The following is a 17,884-nucleotide window of genomic DNA, read 5'->3' as shown; positions in this document are numbered from 1 at the left end:
CAACGGTGTGTCCGGTCCACGGCGTCATCCTTACTTGTGGGATATTCTCTTCCCCAACAGGAAATGGCAAAGAATCCCAGCAAAGCTGGTCACATGATCCCTCCTAGGCTCCACCCACCCCAGTCATTCGACCGACGGACAGGAGGAAATATATATAGGAGAAACCATATGATACCGTGGTGACTGTAGTTAGAGAAAATAATTCATCAGACCTGATTAAAAAACCAGGGCGGGCCGTGGACCGGACACACCGTTGGAGAAAGTAATTTATCAGGTAAGCATAAATTCTGTTTTCTCCAACATTGGTGTGTCCGGTCCACGGCGTCATCCTTACTTGTGGGAACCAATACCAAAGCTTTAGGACACGGATGAAGGGAGTGAGCAAATCAGGTCACCTAAATGGAAGGCACCACGGCTTGCAAAACCTTTCTCCCAAAAATAGCCTCCGAAGAAGCAAAAGTATCAAATTTGTCAAATTTGGCAAAAGTGTGCAGTGACGACCAAGTCGCTGCCTTACATATCTGGTCAACAGAAGCCTCGTTCTTGAATGCCCATGTGGAAGCCACAGCCCTAGTGGAGTGAGCTGTGATTCTTTCAGGAGGCTGCCGTCCGGCAGTCTCATAAGCCAATCGGATAATGCTTTTAAGCCAAAAGGAAAGAGAGGTAGAAGTCGCTTTTTGACCTCTCCTTTTACCAGAATAAACAACAAACAAGGAAGATGTTTGTCTGAAATCTTTAGTAGCCTCTAAATAGAATTTTAGAGCACGGACTACATCCAAATTGTGTAACAAACGTTCCTTCTTTGAAACTGGATTCGGACACAAAGAAGGTACAACTATCTCCTGGTTAATATTTTTGTTTGAAACAACTTTAGGAAGAAAACCAGGCTTAGTACGCAAAACCACCTTATCTGCATGGAACACCAGATAAGGAGGAGAACACTGCAGAGCAGATAACTCTGAAACTCTTCTGGCAGAGGAGATTGCAACCAAAAACAAAACTTTCCAAGATAGTAACTTAATATCTACGGAATGTAAGGGTTCAAACGGAACCCCTTGAAGAACTGAAAGAACTAGATTTAAACTCCAGGGAGGAGTCAAAGGTCTGTAAACAGGCTTGATCCTAACCAGAGCCTGAACAAATGCTTGAACATCTGGCATAGCTGCCAGTCGTTTGTGTAGTAAGACAGATAAAGCAGAAATCTGTCCCTTTAGAGAACTTGCAGATAATCCTTTCTCCAAACCTTCTTGTAGAAAGGATAGAATCTTAGGAATCTTTATCTTGTTCCATGGCAATCCTTTGGATTCACACCAACAGATATATTTTTTCCATATTTTATGGTAAATTTTTCTAGTTACAGGCTTTCTAGCCTGAATCAGAGTATCTATTACAGAATCTGAAAACCCACGCTTTGATAAAATCAAGCGTTCAATCTCCAAGCCGTCAGCTGGAGGGAAACCAGATTCGGATGTTCGAATGGACCTTGAACAAGAAGGTCCTGTCTCAAAGGTAGCTTCCATGGTGGAGCCGATGACATATTCACCAGGTCTGCGTACCAAGTCCTGCGTGGCCACGCAGGAGCTATCAAGATCACCGAAGCCCTCTCCTGATTGATCCTGGCTACCAGCCTGGGAATGAGAGGAAACGGTGGGAATACATAAGCTAGGTTGAAGGTCCAAGGTGCTACTAGTGCATCTACTAGAGTCGCCTTGGGATCCCTGGATCTGGACCCGTAGCAAGGAACCTTGAAGTTCTGACGAGACGCCATCAGATCCATGTCTGGAATGCCCCATAATTGAGTTATTTGGGTAAAGATTTCCGGATGGAGTTCCCACTCCCCCGGATGGAATGTCTGACGACTCAGAAAATCCGCTTCCCAATTTTCCACTCCTGGGATGTGGATCGCAGACAAGTGGCAGGAGTGATCCTCCGCCCATTGAATTATTTTGGTCACTTCTTCCATCGCCAGGGAACTCCTTGTTCCCCCCTGATGATTGATATATGCAACAGTCGTCATGTTGTCTGATTGAAACCTTATGAATTTGGCCTTTGCTAGATGAGGCCAAGCTTTGAGAGCATTGAATATCGCTCTCAGTTCCAGAATGTTTATCGGGAGAAGAGATTCTTCCCGAGACCATAGACCCTGAGCTTTCAGGGGTTCCCAGACCGCGCCCCAGCCCACCAGGCTGGCGTCGGTCGTGACAATGACCCACTCTGGTCTGCGGAAGCTCATTCCCTGTGACAGATTGTCCAGGGTCAGCCACCAACGGAGTGAATCTCTGGTCTTTTGATCTACTTGAATCGTCGGAGACAAGTCTGTATAATCCCCATTCAACTGTCTGAGCATGCACAGTTGTAATGGTCTTAGATGAATTCGTGCAAAAGGAACTATGTCCATTGTTGCAACCATCAATCCTATTACTTCCATTACTGCGCTATGGAAGGACGAAGAACAGAATGAAGTACTTGACAAGAGCTTAGAATTTTTGATTTTCTGACCTCTGTCAGAAAAATCCTCATTTCTAAGGAATCTATTATTGTTCCCAAGAAGGGAACTCTTGTTGACGAGGACAGAGAACTTTTTTCTTTGTTCACCTTCCATCCGTGAGATCTGAGAAAGGCTAGGACGATGTCCGTATGAGCCTTTGCTTTTGACAGAGACGACGCTTGAATCAGGATGTCGTCCAAGTAAGGTACTACTGCAATGCCCCTTGGTCTTAGAACCGCTAGAAGGGACCCTAGTACCTTTGTGAAAATCCTTGGAGCAGTGGCTAATCCGAATGGAAGTTCCACAAACTGGTAATGCTTGTCCAGAAAAGCGAACCTTAGGAACTGATGTGAAAAAGTATGAAGGAATTGTTCAAAATTCACCAAAATTTCACCACAGTGTCTTAAAGCATTAAAAGTATTGCACACCAAATTTCAGAGCTTTAACCCTTAAATTAACGGAACCGGAGCCGTTTTACATTTAACCCCTATACAGTCCCAGCTATATGCTTTGCTGAGACCCAACCAAGCCCAGAGGGGAATACGATACCACAAGACGCCTTCTATAAGCTTTTTCAGTGATTCTTAGCTCCTGACACATGCATCTGCATGCCTTGCTCTCCAAAAACAACTGTGCATTATTGGCGCGAAAATGAGGCTCTGTCTATAACTAGAAAGGCCCCCAACTGAAAAAGGTGTCCAACACAGTGCCTGCCATTTTCCTAAACGTTTCCCCAAGATTATAACACCAATAATTAGTTAGAATCTGTATAATATGCCTAATAAAGCAATCGTTTTAGCCCAGAAAAATGTCTACCAGTTTTTAAGCCCTTTTTGAAGCCCTTTATTCTTTTATGTTAAACTAAGAAAATGGCTTACCGGTCCCCATGAGGGGAAATGACAGCCTTCCAGCATTACATGGTCTTGTTAGAAATATGGCCAGTCATACCTTAAGCAGAAAAGTCTGCTAACTGTTTCCCCAACTGAAGTTACTTCATCTCAACAGTCCTGTGTGGAAACAGCAATCGATTTAAGTAACTGTCTGCTAAAATCATCTTCCTCTTACAAACAGAAATCTTCATCCTTTTCTGTTTCAGAGTAAATAGTACATACCAGCACTATTTTAAAATAACAAACACTTGATAGAAGAATAAAACTACATTTAAACACCAAAAAAACTCTTAACCATCTCCTTTGAGATGTTGCCTGTACAACGGCAAAGAGAATGACTGGGGTGGGCGGAGCCTAGGAGGGATCATGTGACCAGCTTTGCTGGGACTCTTTGCCATTTCCTGTTGGGGAAGAGAATATCCCACAAGTAAGGATGACGCCGTGGACCGGACACACCAATGTTGGAGAAAGTCTTTTCTGTCTTTTTTTTGAGCACTAAACCAAATACGCACTACGGCTCTATAGCGCCTCCTATATCCACTGATTTTACATTCTTGATTCTCTATTGTCTAGGGAGGAGACAATAACCTTTAGTGAGGCTAAGTAGGTTTTTGGTCTAGCGCTATACCCTATCCGTATCTGTCAAATACGCACTAGGACAACTGCAATAAAACCAAAGGTGTGTTAAGAATACTTAAGTACCTACATAAATACCTATGTTCTTTTTTATTTTTTAATATATATTTATCTGTATACATCTCTATTATTACATACTGTAGCTATAGATATATATTTAAATATACAAAAATGACGACTAAAGGTATTTCAAGTATTTCTATAAAAAAACAAAAACAAAAAAAACATATTCAGTTTGTTTAAAATTGATATTGGATATTTCAAGGTGTTTGACTGGGAAGGACTCAAAAGTTTGTACATACATAACTACACATATTAACATATAAATACACATGTGTATATACAGTCATGGCCAAAAATATTGGCACACCTGCATTTCTGTCAGATAATTCACCCCTAGAAAATTGTTGCAATTACAAATATTTAGGCATTCTCATGTTTATTTCTTTTGTTTGTATTGGTATGACACAAAAAAAAACGTGGAGAAAAAAAGCCAACTCTGACACATTCCACACAAAACTCCAAAAATGGACTGGACAATATTATTGTCACCTTCTCAAAATTGTACGAAATAATTGCATTCCAAGTTACAAGTCCTGTAATTTGTAATAAAACTCACCTGTATCAATTAACAGGTGCTGACAATATAGAAATCACACCGGCAACCAGTTAAAATGGTGAAAACTTGACAACCTTTCTGTTGTGTATCTCTGTGTGCCACACTGAGCATGGAGAAGAGAAAGAGCAACAAAGAATTGTCTGAGGATTTGAGAACAAAAATTGTGGAAAAGCATGGACAATCTCAAGGTTACAAGTCCATCTCCAGAGATCTTAATGTTCCTGTGTCCACTGTGCGCAACATTGTCAAGAAGTTTACAGCCCATGGCACTGTAGCTAATCTCCCTGGATGTGGACAAAAGAGAAAAATTGATCAAGATTGCAACGGAGGATTGTTCAAACGGTGGATAAAGAACCTCAATCAACTTCAAGACAAATTCAAGATGATATTCAGGCATAGGGTAAAAATGTGTCAGCTTGCACTATAAGTAGACATCTGAATGAAAATGGACGCTATGGTAGGAGACCCAGGAGGACCCCACTGCTGACACAGAAACATAAAAAAGCCAGATTGGAGTTTGCCAAAACTTACCTAAGGAAGCCAAAATCCTTTTGGGAGAATGTGCTGTGAACAGACGAAACAAAATTACTGCTTTTTTGGTAAAGCCCATTGTTCTTCTGTTTTCAAAAAAAGAAATGAGGCTTTAAAAGAAAAGAATACAGTCCCTACAGTCCATCATGGTGGAGGTTCACTGATGTTTTGGGGTTGCTTTGCTGCTTCTTGACTGTGTGCATGGCATTATGAAATCTGAAGACTACCAAAATAATTCTGTGGTGCAATATAGGGCACAGTGCCAGAAAGTTGGGTCTCCGTCAGAGGTCATGGGTCTTACAGCAGGACAAAGACAAAAAGCGCACATCAAAAAACACCCAGAAATGGTTTAAGACAAAACGCTGGAGAGTACTGAACTGGCCAGCAATGAGTCCAGATTTCAATCCCATAGAGCACATGTGGAGAGATCTCAAAACAGCAGTTGGGAAATGGAACCCTTCCAATTTGAGAGACCTGGCGCAGTTGGCAAAAGAAGAGAGGTGTAAGAAACTCATTGATGATTACAGGAAGCAATTGATTTCAGTTATTTTTTCCAAGGGGTGTGCTACCAAATATTAAATTGAGGGTGCCAATAATTTTGTCTAGTCCATTTTTGGAGTTTTGCGTGGAATGTGTCAGATTTGGCTTTTTTTTCTCCACTTTTTTGTGTTATAACAATATAAACAAAATAAATAAACAAGAGAATGCCTAAAAATTATAATTGCAACAATTTTCTGGGCGAAGTGGTGCATTATCTGACAGAAATGCAGGGGTGCCAATATTTTTGACCATGAATATATATATATATATATATATATAGAGAGAGAGAGAGAGAGAGAGAGAGAGAGAGAGAGTTTCACACATAAGAGGGCATTCACAGGTCTTTATATAATCCAAATGTGTTTTCTTTATTTAGGCAAAATTCATCACAAAAAAAGTTGATGTTTCAGCTATTCCATTTAGCCTTTATCAAGACCATCTTAGTTTGAAATCGAGCTCGCCGTGTTCTAAAACGCCATTCTGAACTATACTTTTTAGACCTTCCCAGTGAAACACCTAGACCTATAACATGTCCCTTTTAAACCATTTTTAAATTTATATTTTATATTAAAGATGTTTATATATTAGTGTAATACTCTTAAAAATGTTTTACATGTGTTTTGTGAATAAATAAATTTCAACTTGTAATACAGCAATGTTTAGCATAGTCACAATATCCATTGATAGTATAGGGTGTGCTAAAACATTCTTTGAATATTCAGTTTTACCATTAACTTGTAATGTCAATTTGCGTGCTAATCCTAGCGTGGTCAGGCAATATTCATAGTGCACCCTGTGCTATCAGTAGTGCTCCACTTGTAATCTGGGCCTATGTTTAATGAAATTAAGCTTATACTGGCTTGTAAGACTTTTTTGAAAAGTATCAAATATTTCTTACCCTCGTCCTGTTGCAAAGCCTCATGCTCCAAAGACAATGCAAGATTTTGCTGAGTTTTGTTAGTATGTTGAGTTCTGAATATCTCATTGTAAGATTCATTGTTTATTGACTGTCTATCTCCAACAAATGAGAAAAAGTAAAACAAACCTGCATTAGGATTACCATTAATATAGATAGAAATAAAGTAAAAAGGAAAGAATTGTATTCAATGTAAAAAGCTTATTTTACAGGAACAAACTATTTTAATAGAAATATATATTACCATGACTGTTGAATGAAACATTTAATTCAAATATTTTATTATACTGCTCTAAATTATTAGATAATGTAATTTTAAGACTATCAACCCTGCACTTCTACGTGCTTAAAGGAGTTAAACAACAGTAGAAGTACTGCTCGGGACTTGCGGAGCACCACTGTTCTGAGAGGAAACCACCACTGATCCAATAAGCAGAGCTAGGCGCATGACTCAGCAGCCCTGCACTACTATGTGCTTAACCCGTAAAGGGGTCAACAAACAGTAGACATTGCTCCTGAGTAGAAACCACCACTGATCCATTCATCAGAGCTAGGAGCATGAATCAGCTGTGTAATTAGCGCTGCTAATTAGATCAGTGAGAGTTTCCACTCAGCAGTATTCTACATATCCTAAACTATACTTCTACTGTGTGTTTAAACCCTTTGCAGGGGTTAAACACACAACAGTGCAGGATCACTAGTCTTAAAATAACATGCTCTAAGGAATTATAGTATGTAATTTTTTGACTATTAAGTCCCTTTAAACATATGTTCTAGCAGTTGAATGATATTAATAGGCGTTGGATGTCTACATTTTCTACTTGTTTGATAAGGGTTGAGAGTCGACAATCATTTATGCTTGGGATTCAGCTACTGGTCACTAGAAAAAGGCAAAGTTTCCCAAATCTCTCAAGAGCACTTTGTCCCTCCCACCTCACTGGTATGCCAGTCTAATTCTTTGCCTCCCAGGAGGTGGGTGAAGAATTGAGATATTCTTAAGGTTCTTCATTAAGAGGGGTTGAAGTCTAATTTTCACCCTCAGAGAGCTGCTACTGAGATAAAGAGGGGAGACTGGAGTATGAGGTAGTGACACAATTACTCAAGGGACAGGTCCCTTGCTTCATCCTGTTGGTTTGTTGATTTACTCCTTCATTTGTATCTTCTGCTGTAATGTGCTCAGTGCTAAATGGGCTTCCACTGGAGGCAGTATTTTCTGCAGCAGTAAGAACAGTGGATGGGATGCTAGATATGTATGTATATCATGTTACACTGGCTCCCTCATAGCCCACAGGCTATTAGCCGGTACACTGGTCATGGTGCATCCTAGCCAGGGGACTTACATTTAGTAAACATTATTTCTATCACTAGACTGTCTTACCACTATGTCTATGTGTTTATCTGGAGACTATTGGGGATGATGGAGATGACTGTTTTGTCTGTGCACACACTAATCTATCACTTTGCTTACTTAGGGCCAGATTACAAGTGGAGCGCAAAATATCACTTTTGCTAAAGCAATATTTGCTATCCACATTGTAATACCAGTGCACATAAATGTGCGCTTGTATTATGAGTTAGGTGCGATGTGAATGCAATCTCGTGTTCGCATTGCATGGAAGCATTGCGCTTATGAGAGCACGCTTCCATAGGCTCCAATGAGAGCCTCGTTCTCATGCAAATGATAACCTAAATGGTAATCATGACAGACACAAGTCCCTCGGGCTGGGATGCAGTATGGGGGTCAAGGAAAGTAAAGGGTGTTTAGTTTCCTCAGGAGATGAGTTTACCAATAAACATCCTAGAACTTTGTGCTGTCTTCACTACCTGATATTCAGATTTGTGTTCAGACTTTAGCTAGAATTATTTCTGTTATCTAACCAATTTCTAGTCCATGGAACCTTAATTTGGTTCTTTGAATCTTAAAGGTTCCAACTTTTTGGACCAATGATATCAAATACAGGTAGCCCTCAGTTTACGCCGGGGTTAGGTTCCAGGAGGAATGGTTGTAAATCGAAACCGTTGTAAATTGAAACCCAGTTTATAATGTAAGTGAGTGGGAAGTGAGGGGGTTAGGTTCCAGGCCCCTCTCAAAATTGTCATAAGTAACATCTAATACATTATTTTTAAAGCTTTGAAATGAAGACTTTAAATGCTAAACAGCATTATAAACCTAATATAGATTGTATCATCATCAAACTAAGTTTAATTAACAAAAACATTTGCTAAACATCACCTAATAAAATAATTACACAACAGACTGCATCATCATCAAACTAAGTTTAATGAACAAAAACGTTTTTTTACTAGTATTTTTCTGCAATCAGTTCTCTGCATTGTTAGCATGTTTGATAATATTGGGTCTGCACCTAATCTATGCATTTCAATCTGCAGTGATTAACAGGCAGTTAGGCACCTTCACCTCAAGCAGCAGGACAGGAAGATAATAGGGAAGTGGCTGCTAAATCTTGCTAATGTCTGCTCTGTGTACACAGAGCAATTTCAGGCTGTTAAGTAGCATAACTTTGCTGCAAAAACAAGCGGACAGCTTTCAATAGCAGTCACATGGCTGAAAAAAAGGTTGTTATTCTGAAACGGCGCAAATTGAACCGGCGTAAACCGAGGGCCACCTGTACATTTCTTGGAAGGTTTTGTTTTTACTAGTAATTTCATCAGCTAGAAGAGTTTCTGAGTAGTCAGCTATTTCTTATAATATTAATTAAGAGATTGTAGTTCATTCTCTTTGTCCCAATCCTGAAAATTCAAAAGAAAGACTTCTTCATAATTTGGATGTACTAAGGGCTTTTCAAATGTTCTTATAGTCTACTAAAGATTTCATACAATCCTCTTGTCTGTTCATTCATTTCTCTGGTCCATGTAAATGCCAATAGGCCTCAACTGTTTCTCTACCTTCTTGGGTTTTTAAAAATCAGGTTTCTGTAGAGCAAATTTGCAAGGCATTAACATGGTCATTCTTACATACTTTTACTAAATTCTACCATTTTTATGTTTTTGCTTCCTCTGGTAAGAAATTTCTCCAGCCAGCAGTGTCTGGAAAATAGATATCTACTTTTTTTATTTTTCTTAAACATTTTTATTCCCCCCAAAATTACTTGTGAACTCCACAGCTTGAGTTTAATTTTCATGTGTAATGGATTGTTGACGCTCACCACCTTATGAAATAAAACAAAATGCACCGGATAAATTAATTTCTTTCATGGTGGGGAGAGTACACCAGCCTCGCCCCGCCACATTTAAAGAAAATAAAAAAAAATTTTTATGGTGAGCATTTACTTTTTTGCACCTCTATTTCCCCTGCTTTGTCCTTTCCTACCTCTTTTATTTCTATTTCTCCTTGTTTGGCTATACTATGACTGACATACTGGTGAGGTGGGAGGAATGAAGTCCTCTTGAGAGTTTTGGATAACTTTGCCTCCTCTTATTATTGGCCATTGAGTCCCATGCGTAATGGATTGTGGACATTCACCACCATAAAAGAAAGTAATTTATCAGGTAAGAATACATTTATTTTTTTCTTAAATCCTTGATATTATATATTTGTTTTTTTTACCTGTACACAGTACAGTGAGGCGAGTTGGATTAAAGGGACAGTCAACACCAAAACTGTTATTGTTTAAAAAGATAGATAACGTCTTTACTACCTATCCCCCAGCATTGCACAATTATCATTGTTATATAAAATATACTTTATAACATTTTAACCTCTAAATGTCTGCCTGTTTCTAAGCCGCTACAGACAGCCTCTTATCACATGCTTTTTTATTTGCTATTCATAACAGGAGACTGCTAGTTCATGTGGGCCATATAGATAACATTGTGCTCACGCCCATAAAGTTGTGCACAACACAGCACTAATTGGCTAAAATGCAAGTCAATATATAATAAATAAAAAGTCATGTGATTGGGGGCTGTCAGAAGAGGCTTAGATACAAGGTTATCACAGAGGTAAAAAGCAGGGGCGGAACTACCATTGGTGCAGCAGGTGAAGTGGCACCAGGGCCCAAGAGCTGGAGGGGGCCCCAAAAAATCTTGCACCAGGGCCCTCTGTTACAATAAAAAACGTTGACCTGCCACTGCCTGCACTGATATCATGTGAGTGTGACGTGATGCTTCACTAGTGTCTCTGACTACAGGGGTTAGTGTTTCTGTTTTACCCATTGGTGTTTGTGTGTGTGTGTGTATGTGTGTATGTATGTGACTGTGTGTGTAGTTATGCACGTATGTGTGTGTGTATGTTTGTGGAACCAGTAAATTACAGACCATGTTACTACAGCATGGGGGGCGGGGTGTAAACAGTGTCAGTCTATACAGTACCACTATATACAGTACGGGGGGGTTGGACAATGTCACAGACTACTGTGGTCACTTTATAACGTACTGGGGCGGGTAGGGTCAGGCCAGCCATCTCACCGGCAGATTACAGACTGTGTCACTGACTCACTATATACAGTACTGGTGGGTTAAACAGTGTCACTATATACAGTACTGGTGGGTTAAACAGTGTCACTATATTCAGTAAAAGGGGTTAGACCATCTCACAGACTGTGGGCACAGGTACCTCCTTTTGCAGACATGTAATCTAATTCACATTTTTTTCTGTGTTAAATGTAAAAAAAAAAAAGCTATGTACCAAATTCACTTTTTATTTGGGGGTGGGGGGTGGGGGGGTGAGGGGGCCCTTTTTAGATTCTTGCACCTGGGCCCTGTGGTTTCTAGTTACGCCTCTGGCCGTATTGGTTATGCAAAACTAGGGAATGGGTAATAAAGGGATTATCTATCTTTTTAAACAAAAAAATGTTGGAGTTGACTGTCCCTTCAGTTAAAAATGCATGGAAAATAAACACCATAATGTGCTAAATAGGCTTGATTAAATCAAATTGAATTGATGGATTAGGTAAACTCTTAAATTTCTTTTTCTTTTTTTTTTGAAGCCTCCTTTTCATGGTGAAAAGATACATCATTGTTTTAATGATTAGGCATTATAGAATGAACTAAGAAATAGAGAGCTGTATTTCATTGGATAGAAATCTTCCTACTTTACGGAATCTAGCGACTGTTACTGTAGTTTTGTACAATCTAATTAGGCAATATATATTCGGAATGCGTGGTATACTACCTGAATTGTTGATCCTGGTTTAAATTATGGTAAAAAGAAAAGTTATTGTCCTTCACCACATCTGTCCATGTTTGGTGAAATGTCTCTCTCTTACTCCTCAAGTAATTGAGAAGATCACCGTGGCAACAATACTCAAAGATTAGGTAAATAGGTCCTATTTTTAAGGGTTTAAAGGAAAATATATCAGGAGATTATTATATGTAAGGTAAGGACCGCCAAAAAGAAGAGTATTTTTAAAACAAAATTAATTTATTAAGTGATTGCTTAGTGTCTTTGCAGAAAATAAAAACTGAGTACTGTGTTAGCCAGTGTATTTAAAGAAAGCAAAACTCCTTTTGTTAAGAAAATAACAAAAGCAATGCACTGGTGAGACATTTAATGGGCAATTTAAAGGGAATAAAATTGCTTCAATGGGCTATAACTATGGTAGGTGTGTCTTGTCAAAAGTTATGGATTACCAGAATTTTGAATTTCACCAGATAATCTGAGGTTGTAAAAATATGTAAAAAGCAATCTGCTTGAAGGAAATTTAAAGCTCAGGTTTCCCTTTGTACACTAGATTACACTAGATTTCTCTTTGCATATGTGTTTTGTAGATGATCCATTTATATAAGTCATACAGTTTTTTGTTTTTTTTAAATGTGTAGTTTTGCTTATTTTTAAATAACATTGTGCTGATTTCCAGACTCTTAACCAAGCCCCAAATTCTTAGAAGTAGACTGGTGTCTACCTACTCCTGCCTGCTCCTGTTTGTGTAAAGGGTCTTTTCATATGAAGGGGGGGGGGTGTCTGCTCTTTTTGCTTTCCAGACCATTTCAGTGGGTGTCCCAGCTAACCTTCCAAAAGTGCTAAACAGGGAGCTTCTAAGTAAGTTTTTAAAAGGTTTTATCCTGGATTTTCAGGATCTGTGCATATTATTCTTTGTAGTAGTGTCTATTACATGCCGTTATATGAAAATTGATGTATACTGTCCCTTTAAGATAAATTTAGGTGAGTGGCTACCCTCTCAAGGAGGCTTGCATTAGTACTGAGTGTTATTTATTCTTCTGTAAACTAGTGTTTACCACTCTTACCTTGTAAGGTGGATTATCAGTTTTGTATTAACAGTCATGATAGGAAAAACATTTTTTTGCAATAGTAGTAGGCAGACTCGGTAATTTAGGTGGGCATATTATTATGTAGATATAAACATATATTTATACTTAGCTATTAGATGGAGATTAGACATTAATACGTCTGTTTAAAAATCTGTTAAATAAACTATAATTAATTCAGCTAAATCAATTCTAAACCACCTTAAGGGAAGAGAAGAGGGCAGAGCAACCCCATTAGCTTTTTACAACTGCAAACAACAATTCATGCTCAAATCCTATATATGTTTATTAGCTTGTGATTGGTTAGCAAGGGCCCTATTGTTCTGGGGACAGGGAAACCAGAAAAAATATATATAGAATATTTGACAAAAAAAAGTTTTATTGTGAAATTCTTCTCAGATAAGAAGGTAAATTATGATGCAGCTTACAATTGTATTTAATGGGCTAGTAAATGGAAAATGTACATACTCATTAAAAGCATATAATAGTTATCAAGAGCGGCCTTGCAGTAATACATTTCTTTAAAAGGCCTTTCACAAATCCCTCAAATCCAAACCTAATTTCTAGAAAAATAATCTTTTGGATACATAGCAATATAAAGTAATTTGGCCAGTAACAGCTAAAACCTTATTCAATGTCATTATGACAGAATTTAAATAGAATTAAACATACAAAATATTATCATAATGATGAAGATGTCAAAAATGGTAGTGATACTTCCTTAGGTCTTAAAAGAAAAGAAGTTACTGTAATACCTGACAAAGTGCACGCTCCTAACAGATTCACTATATTTTCATGGTGTCCAATTTGTGTCATCATTTTTAGTTCAGACATTAATGCATCTTTTTCTGAACTATTAGCATGCTCTGCAAAAGGAAAAATAGAAGAATAATAAATATTTAGCTATATCTCACATGCACATGCAAAGAAAAATATTAACACTAAAACAGTGATAAGTTTTACTAGAAGCATTTTCGCCATTAGATGTATATTGCAAATATGTTTCTATCAATTAATTTATGTGCATTTAAATTTTAATCAGAATGTCCCTTTAACTCACCACTTATAATGGGTCAGATTACAAGTGGAGCGCTATTTAACGCTCCCACTTGAGCGTTAATTGAGCTATAAGTAAGCTTTTTGCACGCGTCAGGTTGTGCTTGTATTATGAGCTGAAAGTAAACTGTTTTCGCTCACGCACTAAATTGACAAGCGCAAAAAAACTAATTTAGACTATCACGTGCGTGTTCATGTATTCCCTCATAGAAGTCAATGGAGAAAAAAAGTGAAAATAAACTAACACCAAACTCTTGCGCAAAGCTGATTGCAAATATGAATATTTCCTATTCCAATGTTCTTCACATAGATGAATATGTTCTATTTACTCATAAATATATATTTCTACAAATATCTGATAGTATTTATGTACAATATATGTCTATACCTATATATATATTATGAGTGTAACTATACTTTGTAATTCTTAGTTTCACAAAACAGTTAACCAGAGAGGTAATCATTCTAGCGTAAATCGGGACTGTGCTTAAGTGATCATGTTTACTTTCAACTCATAATACGAGCGATAAGCCCGACGAGCGTAAACACTCTTGATAAACCCCTTATCAATCGAGTGCAAACGTTTGCCTTCCACACATATGGTCCAATATGAGCAGTATTAGCGCTCCCTGCACTATTCGTTCAAAGTATATTTCCCACTAAAATAACATTGGCCATGTTAAGAAAACCTTCTTTACCATCCATGTTAATACATAATTATACACCATCCTTTGCACAAGGTTGTAAAAAGGATAACACACCCGGTTGCACTATATTTTGCACTATTAGGGGGTTTATACAATAAATAGCCAATAAAAAAAATCACTTATATTGATATCCTCATGTAGAGTTATTTATATATTTTATGTGTTTCTGATTCGCTAGCATGTATAATGTTAAAATGATTATTATATTGCTTTTAATAGGTTACAGGTTTTTAACAGAACGCTTAATTATCAACTTACTCCTACCTTTCAACATTTTTACAGCAACTTGGAGCGAGATCCCTGGTTTGCTGATGCCATATGCTGTAGCATTCACTACTTTTCCAAAGGCTCCTGAACCGAGAACTTTTCCTGGAGTTTATAAAGAAAAGTATTTTTTTCGTGAGATACGTGTATTGACCACAACATAAAAATATTCTTTACAGATCTGCAAGGTCTCACCAAACTCTAGATTTTCCCTTGGAAACTCCCATTTTAGGTCATATTCCACAATGTTGAAATCAATATATATGTATTCATTATCTGAAGGGCCAATATATTGTATCATTTGTAGCTGGCTTTTATATCTGTATTGCTTTAAAGGAAAAAGAAATAATAGAATAAAACGTAGAGTGAAGATATGTAAATGCTATGATAAAGGTATAAGGTATATAATATTTAATAAATAATTCTCACCTTTTTGAACTTGTTAAGGAGTAGGAGAATTAAGGAAAAAATACAAAGGACACATATACCAGTTCCAATATAGAACATAAAATTGTTTTGGTCATGGGGCAAATATGTTGCTTCTGTGAGAGAAAGAACAAACATAATTACTTTTCGGAATGAGAAAGGGCAAAATGACAAATAATGAATATCAGTATATAAAAACATTCTATCGTTTGCACTTAAAGGGGAAAGCTAGTGAAATAATAAAATGCTTTAAAGGATCATTAAGCAATAAGTACAATTACTGAGGTAATTCCCAGTATCCCTCTACTCATGGGTGTTGCCATGTTGAAATCTCCTAGCATTACTTTATAACAGAGCTGTTGTGTTTCCACATGTGCAGCAACTCTCCTTCAGATACCTGAAGTGTAACCTAGGTTCCATAATGGCAGCACCTCTGATTAGAGGAAGGTTTTTGAAATGTATTTAGTGTTTAATGTCCCTTTAAGTAAATCAAGAATGTTATTACTGCATAAGCATGTGCTCATATGGTGCTGTGTTTAACCTTGTAAAGGGGTTCAACACATATTTAAATTCACTCTTCGGAAACCCCAATGCATTGCCTCTCCTGAGCATGACACTGGCGATGGCCAATCAGGAGCAGCATATGTCGATATATCTAGAGAGCAAAAGGGATGGGGGAGAGAGAGAGAGCAAAATAGAGAAAGGGGGAGAGAGAGTAGAAGAGAGGGGGGGAAAGAGAGAGCAAAAGAGAGGGGGCAGAGAGAGCAAAAGAGAGGGGGAGAGAGAGAGTAGAAGAGAGGGGGGAAAGAGAGAGCAAAAGAGAGGGGGCAGAGAGAGCAAAAGAGAGGGAGAGAGAGAGACTAGAAGAGAGGGGGGAAAGAGAGAGCAAAAGAGAGGGGGAGAGAGAAAGTAGAAGAGAGTGGGGAAAGAGAGAGCAAGGGGTGGAACCGCTGTACTGGAAAAAATGGCCAGTCTACACAGGCTTTAGGACTAGTATATATATATATATATATATATATATATATATATATATATATATATATATATATATATATATATATAAAAATGTAGAAATGGCCGCAGCACTCCAAGTAGTATTTTAAAATTTTATTACAAGCAGTGACATACAGGCGACGTTTCGGGCTTTCGCCCTTTCTCAAGCCAAGAAAGGGCTTGAGAAAGGGCGAAAGCCCGAAACGTCGCCTGTATGTCACTGCTTGTAATAAAATGTTAAAATACTACTTGGAGTGCTGCAGCCATTTCTACATTTTTCTATTCATATTTGTTAAAGGTGAAACAGAGGCAGCTTGCACCCATAAGATATAAGTGGAATTGGTGCTGGACTTTACCTTCTCTCTCTCTCTCTCTCTCTCTGTGTCTCTCTCTCTCTCTCTCTATATATATATATATATATATATATATATATATATATATATATATATATAAAAAAGCATGTACATATATATTTACTGGGAAAACACAGTCCCCATAGACCGCAATGTAAAGGCACTTTTCAGTGTGCTTTTTTTTTTTTTTTATAACATCCCACACCAACCAACTTCAGCCCCCAAAAACTGCTTAGTGCTGTTGTTTTTTTATTAAAGAACTGAAATAAGGGGGCAGTTTTTTATGCAAAACTGGGGAATGGGTAACAAAGGGGTTATCTATCTTTTTTAAAAATATAAATTCTCAGTATCCTCCAAAACTGGCACCAGATGTGTGTTAAATGTGCCAACTTTATAGTTTAATTCAGCTAAAAGAAATAATATTTATAAGCACAATTAAATGCAGTAGTTAAATAACTTATATTTAGACAAAACAAGGAATTTTCTATTAGAGAAGCAAAACTATGGAAATTTGTGCTAAAAGCTAAATATAAGTAGTATCTACTATCTAGCTTTCTAGGAGAAATATACATTTTTTTTATATATTAGACATAAAATCACACAATAACAAATTCACACATTCAAAAGGTATACCTTAAAAGTTATAACGTTTAATAATAGCAAATATATGAATACAAAGTCATTGATTCCAATAAGCAAGTGGAACTGCTTTCAGAAGAAATACAGTATATGAAATATCTTCATTTAGGTGCATATTTGGAACATGCCTGTGTTAACAATGGTGGTAACCCTGTTAAAGTGACATAAAACCCAACATTTTCCTTTCATAATTTAGATAAAGCATACAATTTTAACCAACTTTCCAATTTACTTCAATTCTCAAAGTTTCTTTGTTTTCTTGGTATCCTTTGCTGAAAAGCAGGAAGGTAACCTTAGGAGCGTGCATCTTTCTGCAGTATTGTATGATAGCAGTTTTGCAAGAACATTATACATTAGCAAGAACACTAAATGGCAGCTCTTTCCTGCCATGTAGTGATCTAGACATGCACACTACCTATCTAGATATCTGTTTAACAAAGAATAACATAAGAACTAAGCAAATTTGATAACAGAGGTAAATAGGAAACTTTTTTTAAATGTGTATGCTCTGTCTGAATCAAGAAAGAAAATATCTGGGATTCATGTCCGTTTAAAGCTTCTGTAGCTGCCATACAGCGTACCACAGGTTGTGAAGCGG

General features: G+C 37.6%; 1 protein-coding gene across 1 annotated transcript in view; it reads right to left on the bottom strand.

The window, feature by feature from the left end:
* Positions 1-17,884, bottom strand: part of FLT3 (fms related receptor tyrosine kinase 3) — a 234,497-nt gene that overhangs the window by 59,081 nt on the left and 157,532 nt on the right. Inside the window, exons 11-16 of the mRNA XM_053708480.1 lie at positions 15,305-15,417; positions 15,071-15,203; positions 14,876-14,980; positions 13,604-13,714; positions 11,755-11,908; positions 6,603-6,715 (exon numbers count right to left, since the gene is read on the bottom strand). Of these exons, the coding sequence (XP_053564455.1) occupies positions 6,603-6,715; positions 11,755-11,908; positions 13,604-13,714; positions 14,876-14,980; positions 15,071-15,203; positions 15,305-15,417 (729 nt within the window). The remainder of the gene's footprint in view (positions 1-6,602; positions 6,716-11,754; positions 11,909-13,603; positions 13,715-14,875; positions 14,981-15,070; positions 15,204-15,304; positions 15,418-17,884) is intronic.

The sequence above is a fragment of the Bombina bombina genome, chromosome 3 (genome assembly GCF_027579735.1).
Source record: "Bombina bombina isolate aBomBom1 chromosome 3, aBomBom1.pri, whole genome shotgun sequence".
Lineage (NCBI taxonomy): Eukaryota > Metazoa > Chordata > Amphibia > Anura > Bombinatoridae > Bombina > Bombina bombina.
Note: the sequence above shows the minus strand (reverse complement) of the source record. Positions and strands in the feature narration are given on the sequence as shown.